Source organism: Sciurus vulgaris (genome assembly GCF_902686455.1).
Source record: "Sciurus vulgaris genome assembly, chromosome: 16".
Taxonomy (NCBI): domain Eukaryota; kingdom Metazoa; phylum Chordata; class Mammalia; order Rodentia; family Sciuridae; genus Sciurus; species Sciurus vulgaris.
In genome coordinates, this window is record NC_136477.1 from 21,634,064 (window position 1) to 21,650,865 (window position 16,802).

At 37.8% G+C, this 16,802-nt stretch overlaps 1 protein-coding gene across 1 annotated transcript in view; it reads right to left on the minus strand.

The window, feature by feature from the left end:
* Positions 1 to 16,802, minus strand: part of KIF15 (kinesin family member 15) — a 59,651-nt gene that overhangs the window by 19,537 nt on the left and 23,312 nt on the right. The window contains 15 exon segments of the mRNA XM_079115492.1: positions 432 to 517; positions 722 to 872; positions 1,558 to 1,723; positions 2,590 to 2,695; positions 3,631 to 3,738; positions 4,544 to 4,729; positions 7,311 to 7,452; positions 8,123 to 8,264; positions 10,510 to 10,522; positions 10,524 to 10,688; positions 11,705 to 11,914; positions 12,156 to 12,232; positions 12,930 to 13,053; positions 15,700 to 15,822; positions 16,004 to 16,129. Coding sequence (XP_078971618.1) covers positions 432 to 517; positions 722 to 872; positions 1,558 to 1,723; positions 2,590 to 2,695; positions 3,631 to 3,738; positions 4,544 to 4,729; positions 7,311 to 7,452; positions 8,123 to 8,264; positions 10,510 to 10,522; positions 10,524 to 10,688; positions 11,705 to 11,914; positions 12,156 to 12,232; positions 12,930 to 13,053; positions 15,700 to 15,822; positions 16,004 to 16,129 — 1,925 coding nt within the window.

Here is a 16,802-nt window from a genome sequence, read left to right on the forward strand (position 1 = left end):
CTGGTAAGGGACCAGGGAGAAAAAGAACAGAAAAAGAACAGTAGAAACAGAAATAAAAACCAGCCCCCACCTCCCAATAATTAAGGGAATGGCTGGAAGTTATATTATATATACTGTGACTTACTTACAAAAGGTCCTGAGTTCTGATTACCACCTGTCTCAATTCATTTAAAAGCACCATAGTTAGTTATTGCTAAGTTTCATTATACAGCCATTTAACAAGAGAATCTGATATTCATTTTGGAAAGCTTTAATAGAAAAAGCTTTTCATCTTTTTCTTTTTTTGTGGTGCTGGGTATGAAATCCAGGGCCGCACACACGCTAGGCAAGTGTTCCACCACCGAGCCACATTCCCAGCATAACATCTCTGTGCGATCAACCAAACACGCACAAAAAAACAAGACAAAGAATGTGGTAGTGACAGCACTCACTTAGAACTGTTTTCTTTATCTTCTTCAAACTGTAATGATAATTTGTTGTTGCGTTCTTTTTCTGCCTCAAAAAGCTCCATCAAGTTCTAGAAGACAAACAACATTAGACTTGTAGACACTGCTACAAGCAATGTGTACCCAACAAACATGTGGCATACCTTCCATGCAGCAGGCCCTGAGGTTGGTCTAGGGAAAAAGTGAGAGGTCAGCACAGTCCCTGCCTTTCACACAAGGGAGCAGCCACAGACCCAGGTCACACTCACAAATTCCCAACACCCTTCTTCACTTACGTTGAGGTCAGATTTCAGAGTTTCATTTTCTTTTTTGCAGTTTTGGAGATTTTTTGAAAATTGGTCAATTTCAAATCTCATTACTTCTTGTAGGTTGTCGTAGGAATCCTGTAGGCAGGCTTGGCTCTCAAGAAGTTTTTCATTTTCTAATCTTTACCAGGAAAACATTTTTGCAATGGTAAATATCAACATTCAGTATTTCCATGAAGCAGATTACCTGCACTTAAATTTATTCCATCATCAAACCACTGCCAACTTACACAAGCCTAGACTAATGAACACAAACATACACAGATATAGGTGTCTGTGGTGTAAATAGTATATATGAAGTAAGCAAAATAATTCAAGAAACAATAGCACTGTTGTGTTGTTTCATTCAGAGTGCCACAATAGAGAAAAAGCAGTCCAATTAGTGAAATTATTCAGTGTTAAACTAGAGACAATGAGAAAGAATAAATTGTATCCAGTATGTTTAAAAAGTAAGGAAATATTTAATACTTCTAAAGTAAATTTAAGAACCTAGGTAAATATTGTGTATTCTTTACATTTTTGATGTAGGTCCACTCTAATAAGTAAATATAAAGGACAATGAGACTAGTAGAGTGACTTAAGAAAAAATTACACAAAACTAGTTTGTAACAAAGCCAAGATTAGATTCAGTGAATCAGAGGTTAGAACAAATGCCAGGTATAAGGAAAGACAGTGCACCTACAATAAATTCCTAAAAATTACTACTTTGTTGAAGCAGTTTCAATTGGGTCTATAACACCTGCACATCCCGTCATCTTGAGTGACAGCCAATCAGGCACCTTGAAACCATCACATGACAACTCTACCTGACGTTGTCCAGCTGAAGTTGTACGTGCACATGTCTTTCAGAAAGCTGGTTGAATTCTTTTTCCTGACTCTCTTTGAATGAACTATACTCCAGTTTTACTGAAGAAAGCTCCTTGTCAGCAGAATGAAGAACTACTCGCAGGTCATGCACCTCACTTTTTAAAACTAAAAAACAAAACAAGTCCTCAACAGGTTTCATCATAAATACTTTTTATAAAGTACACAAATAAATTTGATGCCACTATTTTAAGGACAGATATTGAACCAAGTGGTGCTACCCAAGAGACCTGAGATTTCTGTTTCATTGTCTCCCTACTGCATTGTCTTCCTACATTTCTACTTTAAAAAAGCAGAGTTAACATCTGTCCCTCACTTGCAGGTCACTTGACTTTTCTAGATTTATCCTGTAAAATGTGCATCAAATCTCTTAAGGTAAGAAAGAAACATCATGAGGTCTAACGAATTTCAAGTCACTTAATCTTAGTATTAAAAATCCTTTGGTGATATACCAGAACTTTTCAATATGGGCTAAATACTTCTGGTCTTCCAGGGAAACTCCAACTGAAAAATGAATTAGGTAACTTTTTAAATTAAAACAAACAAACAAACAAAAAAACCAGAATAGCTATTTTTGTTGTTGTTGTGTTAACTTTACTGGAAACTACCTGCGTAAACTTTAATAAAGGGAGAGGTAAAGTGAAATAACTGGGAATCAAATGATACTCCCAAAATTAAAAAATAAAGCTTTGTCAATATTAAAACACTCATCTTATAAATTCAAGACACTTCATTTTCTAAGCAATTTAATTAAGATGCTAAGCAAATATCTGCATCATTTGTTTGTCAAAGGTAATAAAAATTATCTTTTATGACATATTACTGTTACCACTATCATGCAAACTCAAATCTGGTTGTCTAACAATAAAACAACCAAACCCCAAAACACAGGACAACATTTATTTAAATGAGTAAAAAGATGCCAAGTTATAGTATTCCTTCAGATCACAAAGTTCCTAATTGTTCAAACTTACAATCATTCTCAGTCTGAGTCTCTTGAAGCAGCTTTTCAAGGACATTCAACTGTGAGAGATGCTCTTCCTGCTGTTTGGTCCAATCAGTTCTTTCTGATGAGAAAAGCTTTGGGAAAGAGATATAGGTACTGGAAAAGGAATACTGGTGAGCTAAGACATAATCTAAATCATCAATTTGTTTTTGGTTTTGCCCCTGATCCCCAGTCCTAGTATTTGGAAATGAACCCAGAGTCTCACACATGCTAGGCAAGCATCCCCAGGCCTTTTCATTTTTATTTATATTATTTTGGTACTAGGGACTGAACCCAGGGACACTTCAACATATGCCTTCTGATTTTTATTTTGAGACATGGTCTTCTAAGTTGCCCAGGCTGGCCTTGAACTTGTAATCCTCTTGCCTCATCCTCCCGAGTAGTTGGATTATAGGGATGTACCAAGTTGGTTGCTTTGTTTGTTTCTGTGTGTGATACTGGAGACTGAACACAGTAGTAGGGGTGTATTACTACTGAGCAATTAATTTTTATTTTGAGATAGGGTCTCACTAAATTGCGGAGGATGGCCTCAAACTTGCAAACCTCCTGCCCCAGACTCCCAAGTTGCTGGGAGTACAGGAGTGTGCCACTATGCCTGGCAAAGGCTGTTTTTTTTTTTTGCGGTGCTGGGGACTGAACCCAGGGCCTTGTGCTTCAAAGGCAGGCACTCTACCAACTGAGCTATCTCCCCAGCCCAAAAGGCTGTTTTTTTTTTTAATGTCTAATTTTTTAAAGTCTCTGACCAGAAAAATTTTGGCTATTCTAGGAACCACAGCGAAGATGACAACAAAAGTACAGAATCACTATAAAAATATGGATGGGCCATCTTGTTTTCTTCTCAATAAACAGAATGGAACAGACAAATTCAGACCATGAATGTCTGCCTTAGTTCCTGAGAAGTCCTTGAAGTTAAAGTCGACCAAGGCTCTGTGAGGGCATTTTTGTCCCATAATGCTCTACTCTGAGCACTTGTTTCACACGCTGACTGAGGCCAGGCTCCCACGCTTACCTCCTGCATTTGTGTAGAATGGTGCTCCAGTTTGTCAACATGCTGCTGAAGCTTTAGGTTTTTATGCTCTTCCTCGTCTAGCTTGACTTGAAGTGCATTCATTTGTTCCTGCAATACACAAATTGCAGTCAAAACTCCTTTAATGGAATTCATAAACCATCCCCATTTCTTTTTAATTAAAAAGACAAGAAACCAGAACCAAACAAACTCAAAACCTCATAGGAATAAAGATAGCAAACATCTGTTTAAAGTCAGAAAACTTCAAAACCTATCCTGAAGATTTCTGATGTTTCAGAATTACTCTTGTGGTCCATCAAAATAGATAAGGTAAACCCAAAGAAATCAAGTGATGAGAATTAAAACCTAGAGCCATCTTGAGACTTCTAAAACCTTCCTCAGAGCTGCATGGGGGCACCTCATTAGAAAGGCCTCAATGACTTGAAAGGAGCAAATTACTGGGATTCAAGGTGATCTGCCCCACTCCAGGTTTTACTGAACAGGGAAAAAAAACTATTTTTTTTCATTTATCAAACCAGAATTCTGAAATGATCAAATTTCACAAGTTCTTTCAAATAATATTAAAAGCTATCTAAAATTTGATCTATACTAATATTCTGTGTCAAATGTCTGAACTTTCTTTAGCAGATAAACCTCTGTGCCACATAAACCAGTATTGAAACTTGAAGCTAGCAATTATGGTCATTTTACACAAGGGAATCAAAGTCCACAGAGAATGGAGAGTGATTTTCTGAAGTTTGCAAAATGAATTAAAAGGACGAGAGTAGACTGATTTCTAAGCTAGTGTCCTTTACACACCCACACTAACACTACAAACTATAGGGAGTTAAAGTGATAGACAAAATTATTTAGCTGAATGTCTAATTACTTACTTTTTCTAAAACTAGAACATTACCTGCACTGTTCTAAGCTCTTCAGAAATGGCCTCAAACGCTTGTTCATTCATCTCAGGTGGAATTGGCTCATTTAATATATCATTATCTAATATGCTAGAATTACAGCCAAAGCTCCCCATTTCAGGGCTTAATTTTGGTACTGTTCGAGAACGAAGTTGATAAGCCTTGGTTGGTGTAGTTATAACCTGCAAAAAAATTGATTATGGAAAACAATATTAGCATGCATGAAAAAAAATAGCATATTTAGTAATTTTATGAAGAGAGAAGATAAAAATCAAAGCCTGTAATTTCAGCTACTCAGAGGTTAATGCAGGAAGACCACAAGTTCAAAGCTAGGCTAGGCAACTTAGTGAGACCCTGTCACAAGATGAAAAAATAAGAAGGGCTAGAAATACAGCCGAGTGAAAAAGTATACTAGGTCCAACCTCCAGTATCAAGAAAAAATGCAATCTGTTTACAAGAAAGGAAAAAATATCCATGAAGAAACGGCAGAGACATGACCAAATAGAAATAATTCTAATCAATTCAATACTGTCCCAAGTAAAATTCTAATAAAGTTTTAAAAAAGGAAACTTGGGGGGCTGGGGAGATAGCTCAGTTGGTAGAGTGCTAGCCGTGTAAGCACAAGGCCTGAGTTCAATCCCAACACCACAAAAAAAAAAAAAAAAAAAAAACCCAAAAAAAACAAAATTTGGTAAATTGATATCTAACTTTGTATAAAGAATCAATGTATAAGATACACTTCCCATAATTACATTATTAATAGGGTATGATTATTAAAATAGTACTTTAGCTGCATTTGACTACATTATAGTCAAAAAATTGGAAAAAAATACAAAGTCCAGAAACAGAATGATTTGTGTTGAAATTTCAAATTAGTGAGAAAAACATGGATTATTCAAAAAGTTAAACCTTTCTACTCCCATTCAAAAATAATATAGCAGGTACACAAACATCTCAATGTAAAAACAAAATTAAAGGTACAAAAGACAGAAGGTCAATAAGCCTGGTTACATCAAAAATGTAAAGCTACTGTGTAACAAAAATGTCACATGCAAAGATGAAGGACAACATGAGGGCCAAATATGTTGACAGCATATGTAAGAAATCAAAGATTAATATATAAAAACTCCAAGGAATTCCAAGAAAAAGATAAACCAATAGAAAATGAGTTTTTTTCCTACAGAAAAGGATATACGAATGGACATGAACATATGAAAAGACATTCATCCTTACTAGAAATGAAGTGAGAAATAAAACCTTAACAAGATCCTGATTTTCACGAGTGAGATTGTAAAAGTTAAAGAGCCTGATGATTAGGGGGATGGTGCTCCTCTACCAGGAGCACGGGTGCTACCCACAGAGGCAGCCGCAGCAGGCCTGGCTCACTGCCCACACAAACGCTTCTCCAGTCCCAGAGAATGTGTGCCCCTGGAAACCACCTAGCGTCCTGAGGCGACCCAAGCATGGAAGCCTAGGGTTAAAGTGAGCACTCTGGACACTAGTTAACACAGAAAGATCCAGGGCATACCTTTGACTTAACTCAAGCCTATTGTAGAATAACATATGCAAGCTGACTTTGATTTTTTTTGAAAAAAGCAAAACAAACAAACTATAAAACAACTCTACATATTTTCTCAGTCCATGAATATCTGCTATACACGAAAGTCAAGAAAAAGGATTGAATTACCTCCAGGAGTGTGGGGTGAAGGACCAGATTGGAACTAGACTGGCAATGGTGCTACCAAAGAACTTGACCCTTGACTTGTGCTTTCAAACCATGAGACTGTATTCATAGAGTACTCACGTAAGTGAAAACAGACCACCAAAGATCTGAATTGCTGTGCCCCTCTTGCCTCCACAGTTCTACTGAGCTAAGGGGCCACCAAGGATTATAAAACACTTGACGAGATTCTTTAAGTATTTTAATTTCCTGCAAATATTTCAAAGGTCACCTTTTTTAAAAAAAAAAAAAGAAAAAAAATTCGAACTCTATAAAATAGAACTTTCTATATTTAAAAAAATCATGATATATCCATACAATAGGTTCTTTTGCAGCTACCCAAACAAACCAAAAGCTAAAAAGGCAAACAAAACCCAAAATGAAAGTTCTTTTTTCCCTTCTGAAATGGGATGAAGTTTAAAATATGTTAAACTAACATTACCATCAACAGCATCACCATCAAACCGTCACTTTCCTTATGTAATCCCTGCCTCACACTCTTTACTCATAGATGCTCACACCTTTTTTTCTTTTATGAGAACGGGTTATTAGAGAACCTCCCCCCCATTATTTCCAGGTACCATCTGTGCTAATTATATGAGTATTTTGTGAACACAGCCTCCCGGTTCAGGGTTCTTTGCCTTTCAGATATCTATTCTACAGCACACTGTGAGCACACGTTATGTTCCAGCAATGGCTGCCATTTATTGAGATCTACCGAGTACCAGACTCTTTATCAATAATCTGTTCCTACTCAGAAAACCCTTCCTCCTCAGTTCAGTGAAAAGAAAGATGAGGCTGAGAAGTCAGGAAACCCTACCTAAGGTTCATGGCAGGTGAGAATCTGATTCCAAATGTATTTTTTGCTCCCTGGCCCTACCACTGGAGGTATACATCAGACACCAGTCAAGGTGACCCTGAGGTTAATCACTTGTGAGGGATGCCACCTGTGTCTGCAGATAGACCATGCAGACACACTCCATTATTAATACAGAAGAGATAAGCACTAACCTAACATGGGACCACTGCTTCAGATAACCTACCTTAAGTGTTTCAGCATGAATTTTATTCAGTTGAGAAACTTCTTGACGCTTGCAAGCTTTTGTTGCATCCAAAAGGCTTTCAAGATTAAGGTTTGCTTTTTGCAAAGCCTGAAGCTCTGATTCCAATTCTAGCTGCCTTTTCCTAATAGACATTGTAAAACAGTATTTTAGGTAACAAGCAATGTCAAACATTTGTAAAGTACTTTACAGTTTATATATTCACATACCTTTATGTAAGTTACCTCTTTAAATCAGAAATACTCTCTCAGATGATTACTTTCATTTTCCAGCTGGGTAATATACAGCTCAGTGACTCACAAGTATTTAAGGAACTTGACTACTAAATAGTAGAGCTCAAATTCAAGGGCCTAAAAAGTCCATGATGATGATGATACCATATGTGATATGTCATTTTGAAAACAACTGTTCTTTATAGTTTAGGATAGGATTAATCTTAGCTATTGTATCAATGTGGATTGTCTCTTTCTTTTATACAATGAGCATCAAGAATACGAACAAACCCATAACTTCTAAAAATCTTGATTCAGTTAATAACTATAAATTTGGTTACAAAATAAAGAATTTACTCAGCAAGTTCAATTGACAACATTTCGCTTAAAACGTATCATTACCTCATTAGATATGATATAAAGAACAAAAAGACAAAAAGCCCTTTTTCTTTGTGTCAAAACAAGTCAGTTGCTAATATGAGTTTAATATTTAAAGTAAAATGCCCAATTAAATTGTCGATATTAACACTACCACAAATAAACACTATAATAGGTGAGTACACATGTGTAGTCACACTTTACCGAGTTAGTTCTTTGAATTCTTCATATTCTTGCTTTGAATTATTCAGCTCTGTCTGAATTTGCAGGAGTTGTGCTTTTAGTTTCTCGGTGTTTGTGAATGAACATGATTCTTTTGGAGCTTTGGGAGAAAATCCTTGCTGACCTGATAATAAAGAAACAACCTTAGTCTTTGAAAGACAAAAATAACAGAATACATTTGCTAAGTACTTGGCCACATACCAATTCTGAGGCACAAGGAGGATAGATAAATAAGCGGGTTGGGAGGTGGGCCCTCAAATATATGAGTCTACACCTCTACAGGAGATACAGAATGCAACAGTGTGTCAAAAAGAATTAGAAGGGGGCATGTTCAAGCAGCAGAGAGGCCCCCAGGATGGAGAAGCACAGCTAAGGCAACATCTTTTCCATGAGAAGAGCTAATGATGACTGACATGCAGCATGTTAATACTGTCAGTTCAACTGAGAATCACACAGTTGAACTTAGAGCAATCAGTGCTAGCAGTCAGTCTGAAAACGGTTAATGCATTATTTAGAAAAGAAAATGAATAGTAAGGGTGGCAAGCTGAAAACTTGAAATCATCTACCAGGTAGAAAATATAAGTTTTCAAAAACTGCTTAGAAAACTGATTAGAGAGTTCACTGAGTTCAAGCATGGGAAAATACTGTATAGAATTTGCTTGCAGAATCGTAGCTGCTTATAAACTAGTGGTCCCCGCTCTCCTGGTTTTCACTCTCTTGTGCATGCTCTCTCTCTCTTTTTCTCTTTTCCTCTCATTTTCTCTCTTACCCTGCAGGAAAACACTCTGCCTGTTTGCTTAATAAACTCCCTTATGTGAAAAACAAAAAACAACAACAACAACAAAACACTAGTTGTCCCAGAAATCACCATTAGTATCTGTCAAATGTAGAAAGTCAGGCCAAAGTTGCCAACAAAATACAGGGCATTGTTGGGAAAATTAGTGAAAAGACAACCAAAAACTTAACTTTACATCTAAGATTTTAAGTTTCTCCACCCACACAAATACTGTGAATCTTCTGTGAAGTCATAATGGAATAGAAGACAGCTTAGGAAAGGAAAATTAAAAAAAGAGAGAGAGAGAAGGGGCTGTGGTTGTAGCTCAGTGGAAGTGCACGCTTAGCATTCATGAGGTCCTGGGTTCAATCCCCAGCACCAAAAGAAAGGGAAAAGCAATGAGAGGCCTGGGGTTGTGGCTCAGCGGTACAGCGCTTGCCTAGCATGTGTGAGGCACTGGGTTCGATTCTCAGTACCACATATAAATAAATGAATAAAAAATAAAGGTCTATCAACATCTTAAAAAAATGTTAAAAAAAAAAAGAAAGCAAGGCAACAGGGCTGGGGTTGTGGCTCAGTGGTACAGCGCTTGCCTAGCACGTGTGAGGCACTGGGTTCCATCCCTGGCATCACATATAAATAAATAAAATAAAGGTTTTGCGTACATCTACAACTAAAGTATTTTAAAAAAAAAGCAAGGAGACAATCTTCCACATGAATGCAGAATAAAAAAGATTAGCACTTCCTCAACCTCAAAAAGGAAGGTAGAGACTGAGTGTGATAAAAAGGCCATGAAAATACCAATTCTAAAGGGACAGGTAAACTTTTATTATCAAATTCCAGGACAAACACATTGAGAGCTGCCAAACCAGCTAGATTTAGCACCAAATAAACCACTTTTCATAGAGTACAAGAAAACTCCTGGGAATAAAGTGTCACTCATAATACATTCATTGTTACCACCATATCAGGACCAAAATACTGCTTAGTAGATCATGAGTCTGACACCCACCTACACTGTATAAACCTTAGCCAGACTGACAAACATTTCAACTCTATTCATTCAAGTTTGATTAGTTACAATTTCAAATAGTTACAATTTCAAATACTTTAAACAGGAAAATTCTATTTAATACAAATAGTTTTTATTTTTTATCAATAAAACAAGATAAATACAAGTGTTTCCTTGCTATGTCTATTAGTCTATGTAAATTACTATGATCTTTGAGGTGGAAAAAAAAGGTTAGTAAATTCCTTTTTATAACATTAAAGAAAAAGCATGTGAATGAGAAATTAGCCTATCAGGTCTTGAGGTTAAAAATGAAGATCCTAACTGCAAAATGCTCTTTAAAACAATCTCTTAAGGCGGGGCATGGTGGTGTACACCCGTAATCCCAGCAACTCAAGAGGGTAAGGCAGGAGAATCCCAGCCTCAGCAACTTAGAGAGGCCCCAAGCAACTTAGTGAGACCCTGTTTCAAAATAAAAAGTAGGAAAGGACTGGGGATGCAGCTCAGTGGTACAGCACCCAGGGTTCCATCTTTAGTATCAAACACAAAGAAAAACAGCCCCTTCTTACAATTATAATTTCTTACCTTTGTTATTTTTTCTCTATGCCAGATATTTCAGAGAAAGCTTTCTCTAGTTTTGCAATGGTCTGCGCATCCATGTCTTGGGCTCTTTTCACAGGCTCTAATAATCTCAGTCTTCTATTCTCTTCCCTGAGGGAATGATTTTCCATAGCATATTTTGCCACTCCAGGATGGTGCTCTATCTGTCACAGAAGAATCACACGCAATATTTATTTTAACATTTTCTTACTAAACTAGTTTCTCTAAAAAGCCATTAGAAAATTTAGGAACACTGATGCAAAATTGGTTGTACTCTAATGCAACCACCATGGAAAGCTACTGGGCATTTGTGACAACACTGAAATATGCATGGACCTACCCCTCTGTTCCTGCTAAGTTCCTTAAAACTCTCACCCGCGCCCCTAGGAGATCCACACAGGAGTATAAAATGTGCAGACTCTTCCACAAAAGAAAATGGTTAAATCAACACACCAGAAAAAATAGAGACCTTTTGTTGACCAAGACACATTAACTGAAAAAGGCAAAGGGCAGAAAAGTATGTGAAAGAAATGAAAGTAAAACTACCCATGAATTTAAACACTGAAAACTCTGGAAAGTGGCCAGGTGCAGAGGCACACCTCTGTAATTTCAGCAACTCAGGAGGCTAAGGCAGGAGGATCACAAATTTGAAGGCAGTTTTGGGCAACTTAGTGAGTCCCTGACTTAAAATAAAAAATGAAAAGGGCTGGGGATTCAGTTCAGTGGCAGAGTGCTCACCTAAGGCCCTGGGTCCCACACTCAAAATCCCAGAAAAACAAAACCTCTGGAAAGCGCCACAAAGAGCTGATAACAGACTACTGTGGTTTTTTCACTAGATGCCTTTGTTGCTTCTTAAGGGAGAGGGGAAAAACAACTAAACTTCAAAAGGCTCAACTCTAAAGAGACTTCAGATTTGGATAAGCACAATGGCCCACGAGGTGAAAATCTGCTTGGCCTGCTAGTGTTGAGTGCTAGGGGAGCAACATCACTAAGTCTTCTCCCTTCCCTTTGGACATAACTATTTTGGGAAAGGGAAGAAAAGGAGTTATGCAAATCAAACAAACCGTTGAATTCATTTAAAACAATTTCCATTGTATTAAAGAGCAAGTATTTGGTGACAAACTCATATTTGCTTTGAACTTCCTTTATTCTTGCAAATACTAATAGGCCTTGTACTCACTTGTTCTCGCAGAGTCTGGATCTCATCCCTTAATTCTGAGAGCAAGCGACACTGCTCCTCAGGCAGAAAACTTCCTCGGGATTCCTTATGGAGCTTCTCCAGGCGCATGATCTGATCCTCTCGGAATTTCACAATCATTTTATTCGATTGAATAAATTTTTCCTTTTTGAGGGTGAGGTCTTCTAATTGGGTAATTTTTTCTACCAGAGACTTAAAGAAATTCATTGTTTGGTTAAACACAAAAAAGAATTCAGCCTCCCTAAATTTTCATAAACCCAGAAATGAATACTAAATTTAAATTTAATCCTAAAGGCAAAACTAGATTTTCATAACCTTCACTTACTTCTTTTATTAATCTGGTACTATTTGTTTCACTCAATAAGGTAATAAAAACCATGTTGTGAAAACCTGAAATATCTTAAAACCCTTTTATCCTAATTCAGTTTCTTACCTTCTTTTCCTGTTCAGATTTCTTAAAGAATAGCATTGCCTCCTGGAAATACTTCATGTAATCAGTCTTCTCTTTATCTGTAATTGACAAAAGGAAAACAAAAAAAAAAAAATTTCTCAAATTTTTGGAACCAAAACATGAGCTTAACAGTCTTTGATTGAATGCTCTCAACTAATCTAAGAGAACCAGCCTGTTGTCAATGGATCCTGAATTTCAAATCAAACTACTTACTATATTAGCTGTTCTTTGAAGAAGAATGAGTTTTTCTTTATATAGTCGAAATATATAGATTACATATGATATGTAGAATTAGAAATGGACCTAAAAAATTGGGGGGAAGTACCAGGGTGCTGTGTGTCTACTGAGATTTAATTTGCCCTCTTGTTTTATGGATTTCAAATGAATTCACTTTCTACTAAGTAATCTTTGCAGAAGTGTCTCCTATTGTATTTAATAAACATGTGTAGATTACATTTGCTATGACAGAATATTGGAAATGATCTAAATGAAAGTCTCTCCTTTTATCAACATATTAAGGATGAATTATTCAAAATTATTTTAATTCCTTCTTCCCACATCTAACAGAACTCAGTGTCTTTGGCTCCTGTATCTGATTACAAGGTACTATGCTCCCATAGAGGTGATATACATTGAAAGGGTTAAATGAACAGAGAAGTTAGTCGTGGGAACTTCTGGGAAGCCCATCTGGGGGGGGCTCTTGAACTAATATCCACACACGTCTTTCCCAGGATGGTCCTGCAGTATTCATCCTACCTCTGGTCAGAAGGCTTTCTGGAAGTGTCTGCCCAGAAGTAAGCTGGGCCAGTTGTTCTTTGAGCCTCTTCACTTCAGCTTGGAGCTGACTCACATTTCCTTGAGTGTCTTCATTTACCACTGCCTGTTAAAGAGTTAAGAGATCACTGTTTTGAGTCCTATAGTCCTGTGTTTACATTTGTTTGGTAAGGAGTAATAAACATCAAACAAAACTGTGCTTCGGGGCTGGGGTTGTGGCTCAGTGGAGGGGCACTTGCCTAGCATGTGGGAGGCACTGGGTGAGATTATTAGCACCACATAAAATAAATAAAAGGTTCAGGCTGGGGAGATAGCTCAGTTGGTAGAGTGCTTGCCTCGTCAGCACAAGGCCCTGGGTTCAATCCCCAGCACCGCCAAAAAAAAAAAAAAAAAAAAAAAAAAAAAAAAAATCATTGACAAATGAAAAAAAAAAAAAAAAAAAACCACTGTGCTTCCATCTGATCTGAATGATCAGAAGGCCATCAGAATCAAAGTGTACCAGAGTGGGAAACATCCTTCCCTGTGCTAGAGACGGACCAGCACCAGCCAGGCTATCTCCCCCCTCCCCCGCCACCACTCTGCTCCAGGCTCCCACTTACTACTGCTCTTTGACCAGCCCGGGGCTCTGTTTGGATCATCCTTCAGATCCCGGTGTTCCCCTAATACTTCCTGCCCCTAGAGGAGGACAGACTACCCACCCCTTCCCAGTAGAGAAGAGCAAACGCCTCAATTGGTGCCATTCCCTCCCTGTCCTAGCTCCCTATGGTAATGAAACCTAGCCTCTGTAAGCACGTGATGAACCCCAGGGCTGGCCTGAGCTCCCCTGGCTTGGCAGAAGCCACCCTCTGCAGAGGAACCCCACACTGCATTTTCTAACAGCCCTACTGGAAGGAAGAGTTGGTCTCACAGGTCTGTGTTCTCACCACAAAAATAGTATCTTCCTTTTCTACCTGTGTGTGTGTGTCACCAGGGATGGAACCGAGGGCCTTGTGCATGCTGAGGAAGCACTCTACGACTGTGCTACATCCCTAGCCCAGTATCTTCATTTTCTTAATGAAATTCTTGTTTAATACAAACACTAAAAAGTTAAAAGTGTTCACAAACAAATGCCCCACTGTGATGTAGGATGTCAATAGTGAGGAAGGTAGTACATGTGTGGGGACAGGGATGTTTCTGTACTTTCTGTTCAATTTTGCTGAGAACCTAGAATTGCCATAAAAATAATTTTTCTTAATTAAAAAAAATAAATTTTAGAAAAGGCCCATAAAACCAACAGGGTGATAAGTGCCAACAACTGAGTACCAACCAGGTCAAAGGACTCAGTTGTGAAATGCCCAATATCCCAGGGATGAAAAACTCTCTGCCAGCCCCAAGGTTCCCCCTGCTCTTGATGTAGGACCAGTCCACCCATTTGGAAAGATTTAAATAGCTCCTTTGTAAACAAGTTGCAGACACCCTAGCACTTTCCACCAGTAGGCTAGGTCAGGGACTTACCATCGATAGTGACTAATCTTAAGCTCCTGGTTTTGTCGTTTTGTGTGTTAGGAAGCCATTTTCAGTTGCACCTGACTCTTAGGACCAGCCTCTTTATGAGGCACTTCTGACATCACCATCACATCAATGACACCATAATTTCAATTATCACTGTGATTCTACTTTCTCCAGACTTCTAGAAGTCCCAAGAGAAAGGGCCGGGAAGTTGTAATAGTTTTTCCTCCTCATACTGCTAATATTCATATTAGTAGGGAGTCATAATCCAAAGAAATATAACAAAGGAGTAGATCTATACTCTTCTGATCTACCTGGGGGAACGGGTTTAGACTAAGCATGATCAGATGATCAGGGAATCTTCTTGTGGGGTTAGCATGAACAGTTCCTTCCCTGAAGGAGAAAGAAAATTAGTCTACCAATTTATAGCACAATTCTTTTGTCTGAAACCAAAGAGGTCTTCAACTTCTTCAAAATAAGTGGGGCACTCCTTGGTCTTTTAACAGTCTGCAAAAGGGGCTGGCAAGGTTTAGGATCTTCAGTAGATGAAGCTGGACTGGAGCTTAGCTGCTCCCATTTGCTTACACACTATCTAAGGCAAAGATGAATAGTTGGAACAGACTTCATGTGGTCCAAAAGCATCAAATAGTGACTATTGGACCCTTTGCAAGAAAAGATTTCTGACCCCAGGTGTAACACTAACATCAAAGAAGCTTCTTGTATATAAAATAAAATGGAGATGCCTGAAAATAGAGACAACTTGAAAGACAAAGTTTACCAAGGTTACAAATTTCTTTCAAAGCGTACTTCCGCCTATGACATACATCATACGTATGTAACCAGCTCTGCCATCATTGCTTAGGCAAATAAATTTAGTCTCTTACTCAATTACGAAGGAAAAACTTTGCATAAAGAAAAAACTATCAAAACAATTAACAAACATAAGATCTATGTCTTGAATGACATGTATATAAGGCTATAGAAAATAAAGTGGAAGAGCTGGGGGCATAGTTCAGTGGTAGAGCACTTGCCCAGCAGGTGCGAGGTCCTAGGTTCAATCCCCAGCACTACCACTACCCCCCACAAAAAAAAAAAAAAAAAAAAAAAGAAAGAAAGAAAGACAGGGAAAAGAAAATGAGGAAACAGAAATCTTGCATATAGTTCACAGAGAACTAGATCAAAGTTAATAGTAATATTAGGGCAATCACAAAAATATTTCAAACGTAAGTCTTTTTCTAATTTACTTAATACACAGGTATTTTACCTTGTTTTTAATCAGCTTTGCTCTTTGAGCAAAATTAAGTGTTGACAGGGTTTCCCCAAAACACCTGGATCCAGGATGAACATTTACAATTATGGCTGTTTTGGCATTACCACCAAGAGAATCCTGTTCAATGATATAAATGGTACATGTTTTTATGTGAGAAATCACAAGATATTTTTAAGCAAAATAAATAAATAAATAAAAACAAAAAGGTACACTCTTTCCATCAAGATTGAGAGATGTCCCACTATAAACTTTAGTGAGCACAACCAAAAGAGTCCAGGTACCCAACGATCTACTTTACCCGCAGTAAGAAGGTAAGTTTGGAGTCTCTGTAGCACACATGTCTCTGTTTTCCATTACCCACATCAACAAGTGCAGTAATCACTTGGCCTAGGCAGCTCAAGGATCGGTTTATATTACCTGCTTCCTAAGGTGTTGGGGAAAAATAAGAAAAATTTAGATGCAAGTGACTTTCTGAATTAAAATAGATCTAGTAGGGTGACAATTTTGGATGGAAAGGCAAGTCAGGGACTATTAATAACAACTAACTTTTCAGCTAAAAAATAATATGCTCAATTATCCCCTCACAGTTTTCTATTTGATGCATGCTGCAGCATTAGAATGGTGTAAAAGCATTACACGTTCAGTAGAAACTGCACTAAAGCTTTCAATTTTTCATCTTTTGGCAGGTTAGCCAACATTCTCAGGATGGTGGGAGCCAGCAGCAAGTCACAGCTCCCAGTCAGACTCAAGATCATGAGGAGGAACAACCGACACACTACCAAATACTCTATTGCTGAAACAGGATGTTCAGTAGGTAGATATATTCAGTGCATTTTAAACTTAAGATACTTTCAACTTACAGCAGATGTACTGGGATGTAACCTTACTATAAAGCAGCGCCTGTATAAACATGTTATTTTATTATGCATCATGTTAGGTTGCCAGAAACTTCCTGAGAGCACAGGAGGCTCAAGCCTCACTTTTAATGCAAAAAGTAGATCTCTCCTTCGCCATTTCTGACACCTCTCCCCCAGCTCATATATATCCTAAACTACAGAATTAATACATATTTTAATGATAATCACATTACAGTTCTT